Here is an 8,608-nt window from a genome sequence, read left to right as displayed (position 1 = left end):
CCGCCACGCCCACGCCGGCCGAGCCCCGCTGCTTCAACTGCTGACTGATGCCTGCCCCCTACGCGCATCGACCCTCAGTTGTGTGGTGCATCAACAGGACCCAAGCGGAGATGGACGGGGTGCGGCCAGCCACCACGCACCTACCGGCTCGCTCCCTTGCTCCCTTGTACCTCTGCGCGCCGCGGCCCCTTGCCCCCACCAAATTTCCCGTTTTGAAAATTCAGGGAGCGCAGCAGCAACGAACCCCTGTGGACGCTCTGTGCCTGCGCACCCGGCGCCGTTCATTTGAAGTGGCCCCCTGCGACACCGCCTGACTCACACAAGCCTCCCACAACAACGCAACATCTGTGCGTATATGTCGCAGTACGATGTTGCGCTATTCAGACGGGTGGCTGCCGCCGTCGGTTGGAGTAGCTACGCAATCAACTGCATGGGCTGGGACGAGGTGCTGGCGTCACTCGCGGCCGGTGACGGTGGGTGATGGCCCACAACTGGGCGCCGTGGCCCACCAGATTGGGTTTTGGGCCAGCCGCTGTTAGAGGCTGCCTCAAGGCCATCATGCCGAGACTCTCAAAGTGAGACGCCTTCACTCTAACAGCATAGGGAATGAGCACTGAACTCCAGCCCCAAATACAGGCAGATGGGCGCAAGGCTGCGTGCGCACTCGGCTGTTCAAGCCCCGGGCGCGATGTTTGTTGAACAGCGCGGAGGGCCCCACCGCCACTCACTGCCCCGTGCCGCCGCCCTGCCGCGCCCCACCTGCGGCGCTCCGCCCCCGCCTGTCCAGGCAGGTGCGACATCGGGATCGGGGGTGTCGAGGTCTCGCACAAGACCTTGGACAAGGGCTACGTCTTCACAGTCACCACCATCAGGTCTGCTGCTGCATGGTTCAGCTGCTTGTGCACTTGTCATCTCGTTGAGGTGTGCTTTGGCAAAATGGTTCGTTGTGGAGCCCACGCCCACCCTCTGGTCGCGCTGCTGATCGTGCAAGCATACTGAAGGACCAAAACTGAACAGTGATGCACCAAGTGCTGCGGAGCTCGCGGCGCATTTTCGCCCCCGCACGCACCCCGGAGCAATAGACCCTTGGATACAGTGGCGTTGCATTGCTGCAGCGCACCCTGGTTGCTGCTCAACCCACCGCCCACCGCCCCCTCAACCCTCAGACGCACCACCCGGTCAACTGGTTACCCTCTATGCCACTCCCAATCGGCCGCCCATCAGGTCTGGCTACCGCATCCTCGTCAGCGCTGACGTGTACCGCGTGTCGTACTTCGTCTTCCTGGACGCATTCAAGTGGCACCTGTGGCTGGCCATCGCCCTCACATGCGGTGGGCGCGTGCGCGCACACACCCCAACCCCCAACCCCCACTAACAATCTGTGCCACCACAAGTCTGTGCCACTACCTGCGTAATGGATTGGGAGGCGCCTGCCCGACTGCCTCTCCCCGACCTCATGCGCTCATTCAATGCCCGTGGAAGCATGCATATTTGCCGCCCCTTCTCACCAGAAAGTCGAGCGCAAACTGCACCCAAGCCCAGAACCTGCCGCCCCTAAGTCCAGAAGCTGCTGCCCCTAAGCCCAGAAGAAGCTGCTGATTCCCCTTGCCCTCACCGACTCGAAGAGCCCCGCGTCCACGTTTCTGGGGTCTCGCGTTCCACATTCCATCTCACTCCCCACCCTCACCCCTTCCACGCACGCACGCACGCACGCACGCACGCACGCACGCACGCACGCACGCACGCACGCACGCACGCACGCACGCACGCATGCACACCGCGCCCCCACCCCACCCACATACTCACACGCACGCACGCACGCACACACGCGCTCACACCCAGCGTTCGTGGGCGTGGCCGTGTGGCTGCTGGAACCCTGGTCCAGCGCACAGCGCCAGCCGTCACTCGCGGACTTCCGCTGGAACTCCCTCGGCCGCAAGGTCTGGACTGCCTTCGCCAACTCCATGAACTTCTCGGTGAGAAATTCTTTCCCCTCGTCGTCCCGCAAACCCATTCCCCCGTTGCATCAGGGCCCTTACGCGTAAGGTTCTTGTCATCATATGATAGCCAAAAAATCAACAGAGTTTCATCAGCAGGTTGCACGTAGCATCGATGGGGGGCTGGCGGATATCTGGACGTTCTTGCTCAGCATGAGACCACTGGCCATTGTGGCCTTCAAGCCGCAGCCATGCTTCATGCAACAAAGCGACACACCCGCCCTTTGTTGCCTGCAAGTCCGACCCGCACCTCTGCCCTCGGCCGCGCGGCGCCGCTCCAACGCCCGGCTGCCATCCCCCCCCCACCCCCGGACGCAGGCCGGCGACATGGGTGGCAGCCACGCGGCCAGCAACGTAATCGTGTTGTCATTTGCCTTCATCATGCTCGTGCTTGTGTCCCTCTACACCGCCACCACGTGTGAGCCAGCGCGCCACAGGGAGCCCATGTGGTTCCTTTCGCTGGTCGATGACTGGAGGGCTGCAGGCAGCAATCTCCAAAACAGCCGCCGCTGCAGCATCGGCAGCCGCGCAGGGGTACTCTCCTCAGTATGTTCGCCGCACCTGTGACCCCCGCCAGCCCTCTCCCAGCCGCACGCTCGTGCCCAACTCGCGCCTGTCAAGGGTTGGAGGCTCTGCTTCCCCCTCTCGGCCCGTAGCTTTTCACCCAGGCGCTCACTGCATGCAAGCAGCCATCGGCCCACCCTCCGCCCCCCTCTGACCCTACCAGCTCCAAGCGCACGCCTAATGATGAACCGCTGCCGCCGCCGCAACCACCACCACCACCACTTTGCCATTACAGCCGCCAACCTGACGGCCAACCGCCTGGTGTCTGCGGTGGAGGGCGTCAGTGACCTACCCGGCCGGAATGTAGGGACGTGGGACGACCCAGGTGCGCGGCGGGCTCTGGGCAAGAGTACGAGTGTTGCTTGAGTGCGGCCGCACGCACTCAAGCAACGAACCAAACACGTGTGTCGTATTCGGCCAGCCCGGCGTGCCGATTGCGCAGCACCCGGGTGAACGGGGAGCGAGCAACACCCCCACGTGCACCTAGCCTGCTGCCTGCTCCCTCGGGTGGTTTCAGGCAGCCGGCCCCTGCTGCACATGTGCGATAGGCGCATCGCTCGTGTTCGACCACGGCGGCACGCAGTGCGAGCTCGCAAATAGCATAGCTGCGCTCCCTGGCTCTCCGCCGGCAGAGTACCTGGGGGACCTGAAGCGCCGCGGCGTGACGGCCACGCCCCTGCCCTGGAACGACGAGGCTGACCAGGTGCGTGGGGCCCATGGGGGCGCTCACACCATAAAGCATTTACGGCCGGTCCCTTACTCTGCTGGTTGGGAGGGGGCCAAGTGGGGCCCATGGGGGCTCCCACACCGTGACGCCTTTATGACGGGTCACTTACTCTGCTGGTTTGTTTGGCGGGGGGGCAGGTACCTGCCCACCAGTGGTGCCCATGGGGGCTTCCACACCGTGACGCCTCAATGGTTGCTCACTTGCACGTGCTGCTGGTCGGGGGCGGGGTTTGGGGGGCATGCTTGTCGCGCAAGCTTCTCCTTGTGTTTGTGCTGGAAGCCTGCTTGTCTTATTGAGCCCGATCAGACTTTGCAATCGGCCCCTCCGAGCCGGCAGACCCCAGCCTTTGCCCAGGTGCCCTCCAGGCTCACCTGCAGCACGCCCAGCCTGCCGCGACGTCGGCTTGCTGCGACCCCAGCCTTCCGCACACCAAGCGCGCAGCGCGCACGTTGTGCGGAAGGCTGGGGTCGCCAGACGCGCGGCGCGCGTCTGGCTTGCTGCGCGTGCGGGTTCGTGAGCCTCCAGCTGCGTCCGCGCCTGTGAAAAGCCCCAGGCATCTGTGCTGCGTTCCTCTCTTAAAACCCCACTCTTCCCCCAGCTGGCTGGCTCCTCCGCAATCAATCTGACACCAATAGTTGATCTGCCCCTAACAAACAACTTCTTATGAAACAGGACGCCGTTTTTGACGCAGTTGGCAGCCACACCCTGGCGCGACTTGCCGCACCCCAGGCTCCCCCGCTGCCCCCTTCTCCCACAAACTTCCACCCCGGCTGGCCGCCAAAACCAACAACTTGTTTTCAATTTGCCCCAAAACACCAACAACGTCTCATTCAAAACAGGACGCCATGTTTGATGCGGTTGGCAACCACACCCTGGACGCCCTGGTGCTGGACAGTTACGTGCTGGAGTACGCCGCCAACAACAGATGTGACGTCACCGTAGTCGGCGGCATGTTTGACCAGGTTTAACCGCTGCACACGGCATGTGCAGCGCCACAGCACACGCCGCAGTTTCACGCTGCAGCACAGCTCTGCATTACCTCCGACTGCTGAGCTTCGAACATGTTGGCGATCTTGGGTGTAGATAGCAGGGTTCGGCTGACTGTGTTTGGCGTGATGTGGACCAAATGTTGTTGGGCCAGGCTTGCTTGCTCAGCTGACAGGCGCACCGCGATCACCATCGCCCTTTCCTCGCCGTCATAAACTGACGCCAGGTCAGCACACACATGCACACACGCACGCACGCACACACACACACCCTGTTGCGCCACCTGCCCCAACGCAAGCGCTCCGCCCCTGGCGCCGCTCCGCCCCCGCGCCGCCCCACCACTCCCAGTACGAGGCGGCGTTTGCCTTTCCAAAAGGCTTCAACGACACACAGGTGCTGCGGCAGGTCAACAGCGTTCTGTTGGACATCAAAGAATCAGGTGGGCGCACAACTCGCGGTTTTCAGTGCGTGCGCACCCCTTGGATGCTGTTCGTCAGCCGCATTCATACCAGGCGGCGCCTTGACTCGCGATTTCGCCACATATATAGGTACGTCAGCAGGCATGCACACGCACACCCACAGAAAGCCTGCAAGCGAAAGTCCCAGCTGGCAGTTTGGGGCACCTGTCTCGTTCAATCAAGCACGCACGCCAGGTGCGGCACCAGCGGCTGTGTTGCCGAGGGGTTAAGAAACCTTTGATCTGTCTTATCAATCTCCATCCAAACAGGCGAGATGGAGGAGCTGTTTGAGAAGTACACCAAGCCCCCCCCAGCCGTACTGCAAGCGCCACGACACGGCCGGCCAGGCCACGCAGATTGGTGCGCCGGCAAGCAGACGGCTCCAGGCTCTGTACCGCACAACACCCGCCCGCCGGGGCGCCGGCGAGGCGGCTCGCGCCGTGAGCAGGGGCACTCTGGAAAGTGCCCTTGCCCCATACACGGGCACATGCACTCGTCCGTGCCCGCCGCACTGCGGCACCACATACGTAAAGGCACAGCTTGGTGCAGCGCAGCCGCGCCGCACACAGTCAAGGCCGCACCATCGACATCACAACCGGCAACGTCCTCCCGCCCCTGCTGACCTCGCCACTTCCGGTCGCCGCTGCTGACCCGTTTGAAACCCTTCAAACCCGCTTCCCTCAGGTTTCCATGATGTCATGGGCCTCTGGGTCCTGCTGGCCGCCAGCGTGGCGGCCGCGGTCGCCCTCATCATCACCGGCCGCCTGGTCGCCCGCTCCAAGCCCCCGCTGCGCCGCGCGGTCTCGGCCATGCGCGAGATGAGCCGGTCGCGCCTGCCGGTGCGGCGGCCGGCCAGGGCGTCGCTGCCTGCGGGAACGCCGGCCTCCTTTCGTGCGGGCCAGCGCAGCGGCTGCATGGGCGCAAACGCGCCGCCGCCGCCGTTGCCGTGCGGCTCAGCTCAGACGGGGCGTGAACGTAGCTGTGCAGGCAATGGGTCCACCGCCGCCGCTGCCACCACCGCCGCCAGTGCCAAGCCCGCTCAATAACACCAAGGGAACCCTAAGTTCTCCCTATCAGTGGCGGCAGACAGCCGCGCGGCGGCGAGACATGACCAGTGGGCGACGATTGAGACGCAGATAGGGTTGCATGCCTGTTCATTTATTTGTCCTGGCAGGCATTGTATGCTTGCGGCTGCTGGCCTGCCGCAGAGGCACGCTGCAGCCCATGCGGCGTCCACTCGGGAGGCGGCGGCGACGACAGCGGCGTCGGCTGCAGTGGATTAGCAGTTGCAATCCATCCGCCCCCCTGATCTGGTGTCAGGGGCGCCCTGGCAGCGGCATGCATGCATCGCGGTTGATGGTGTATGGGCACGCGCGTGCCATAACCCACGTCCGAAACTGTGCAAGGATTAGACGTTGCTGGTATAATAATCGTTGAAGCCTGCAACTCATGACCCCAACGCCCGTGCCCCTGTCACGCTTTCAACATGATCTCCATGGTCATTCATGTTACAGCCTTGATCACGACCCCACGTCACCCCCACGTTCATGACCCCCACGTTCATGACCCCCGGGGGGGGGGTCATGAACCCTTGGCAAGGGTTCATGACCCCCCCACCAAATCACACACAGTAGCAGCAGCAGCAGCAGCAGCAGCAGCAGCAGCAGCAGCAGCAGCAGCAGCAGCAGCAGCAGCAGCAGCAGCAGCAGCAGCAGCAGCAGCAGCAGCGAAAGCAAGCACAAGCAGCAGTCCTGAGCCCAACTGATAATGAAGCATAGAAAGGAAAAATGGAAAATTAGGTCGCAAGCGCCTGATGCACAAGGCGTGTAGTGGGCAAGCTGAAGTATGCACGCCCTGGGGACAGTCATGCGGCCCCGGATGAATTGAGCCAACAAGCCATTCATGGTGGAGCAGGTCCATGCGCAAAGCCGCACAGCGCTGGCTGCATGGACAGCTGGCGCAAGAAGACCCTGACACGCACTTTCAGTGCATCTTCAGGCGGCAGCTGGTCGGCCTGACTCAGCAGCTGGGCGTCGGCCTCTGTCATCACAGCACCAGCAACGCGCTGGGCCAGGAAGGTCGACTTGCGATCAGCCACCACCTGGGGCAGCACGGCGGTTGTGGCTGACGTGGCTGATGTGGCTGATGACCAGGCGGCCTCCGCTGCTGCCACAAAGCCCTGGATGACGGCGATTGCTGCGCGGCGGCTGGCCAGCCGGGTGTGCCACACAGTCGAGTCGTCCAGCCAAAAGAGCTGCCAGCGCTCTGCCAAATCAGTCAGGATGGTGACAGGCTTGAACTCGCTTGCCAAGTTGGCCAAGACGAGCTGGCAAGCAGCCTGGTGCTCATGCGCTTCGCTGACCTCGTTGGCCACCCTGAAAAGCACGCAGAGCCCCGACTTGGGCACCATGCACTCCGCGGCGTCGCGGATGCAGATCGCGGCGTCCGCGCCGCCGGTGATGCAGCTGTAGTGCAGCAGGTCCTCGTAGCCCCTGGTGTCCAGCAGTGACGCGTCATCTGGGGCTGCCCCCAGCCACACCAGGGTGGAGCGCGCGCTGTTGCCAACAGAGACGGCCTGGTGCAAATACTCCCTGTACCTGTGAGCGCGGTCCATGCAGCAGCAGCACGCCACCGCACGCTCAGCACACATTTGGAAGGAGTACGAGTACTGTACTGCCATCAGCAGCACATGTGGCTAACGCACGCCTCGGACCCAGGCCTGGCACACAGTGTATGATGATAAGACCTCATGCAAGCACTTGACAAGCAGATTGCTGGGAAACCACAATTGCAGCAACACGACTACAGTCAGATCTGTCGTAAGTCATCCAACTTCAGTTGCCGCTCGAGCGCTCGAGCTGCTAGCATACCGGTCTGCCTGCTGGGGCTCCGCCTCGTCTCTCCACTCAAATGGTGGTGTCTCCTTGCAGCTGCTGTCGTCCACCTCCAGGCCTGGATGCACCCGCCTCTTCAATCCAGCAGCCAAGGACATGCGAGTCCAGTGCTCTGAACCGAAGTTTGTGATAGAGACTTCACTGTGCATGTTCTTCTTCAGGGCCCGCAGCACTGCTTCCTCAATGATTTCACCAAGGCCTGCGACAGAAACAGAGCGCCGGAAGCAGTTAGCTGTGAATTGCTATAAAGTAAGGCAAGAGAGGCCAATTCTTCATCAAGGGCCAAGGTGGCATGAGTGTCGCAAACGCCTGAAGGACAGGTGTATGCAGCCAAAACAGCTCTTGCACAGTTTGTTATTGCTAGAGAGGTCGCCAGCAGCTCACACGCGCTGCCTTGCACCGGAGTGCCCGCTCTCAAGCACTGCACCCAATCGATATCAGCTGGAACTGCACGCTGCCATGCGCCACCCACACGGCTCACCTGCTGCTGCTGCTCCTCTTTTTGAAACGCCTGAGCGCCAATGGGGAGCGCAGGAGGCGGATCAGGATTAGGATTAGGATTGTTACAGCGACCCGGTGGCCGTGGGAGATGGCGAGGCAGGAAACCACAGCAACAACACAGGCAAACAAGCCAAATGCAGCCCTGCGCACGTCGCCGCATGGGTCCCGTGTGTGCGAATTGATGTGGATCGTACGCAGCTGTCAGCAACCACGCGAAAAGTGGACACAAGGGGCGCCAAGCCGTACCGCTTGCAAGTCGAGCCCTTATCACCATCATATCCCTGCGCCCTGACGAAGGCCATTCTTTCCCCTCCAACCACATACAGCAGCGCGCCTGCTCCATCCCAATAACGCGATGTATGCCTCACCTGGAGCTCCTGCTGCGCCTGGGCAGTGATATCATTCGGTGCCGTACATGATGGTGAGAAGTCATCAGCGGGTGCGCAGGGAAGGGGGCGCAGGGAAGGGGGGGGGCAGCAA

At 62.5% G+C, this 8,608-nt stretch overlaps 2 protein-coding genes across 2 annotated transcripts; one reads left to right on the top strand and one right to left on the bottom strand.

The window, feature by feature from the left end:
- Nucleotides 1-558: 558 nt before the first annotated feature.
- MNEG_8210 (hypothetical protein) lies at nt 559-4,256 on the top strand (the record flags this gene model as incomplete). The annotated part of the gene is made up of 7 exons (XM_014043316.1): nt 559-575; nt 1,225-1,331; nt 1,843-1,976; nt 2,316-2,415; nt 2,725-2,886; nt 3,194-3,264; nt 4,128-4,256. 7 exons carry the CDS (start codon nt 559-561, stop codon nt 4,254-4,256), a joined length of 720 nt encoding a protein of 239 aa, XP_013898770.1.
- Nucleotides 4,257-6,633: 2,377 nt separating this feature from the next.
- Nucleotides 6,634-7,330, bottom strand: MNEG_8209 (hypothetical protein; the record flags this gene model as incomplete). The annotated part of the gene is made up of 1 exon (XM_014043315.1): nt 6,634-7,330. A coding segment is annotated over one exon (697 nt), but the record flags the coding sequence as incomplete, so codon positions are not given.
- Nucleotides 7,331-8,608: the final 1,278 nt, after the last annotated feature.

This window comes from Monoraphidium neglectum (assembly GCF_000611645.1).
Source record: "Monoraphidium neglectum strain SAG 48.87 unplaced genomic scaffold scaffold01535, whole genome shotgun sequence".
Lineage (NCBI taxonomy): Eukaryota > Viridiplantae > Chlorophyta > Chlorophyceae > Sphaeropleales > Selenastraceae > Monoraphidium > Monoraphidium neglectum.
This window is presented reverse-complemented; position numbering and strand designations above follow the sequence as displayed.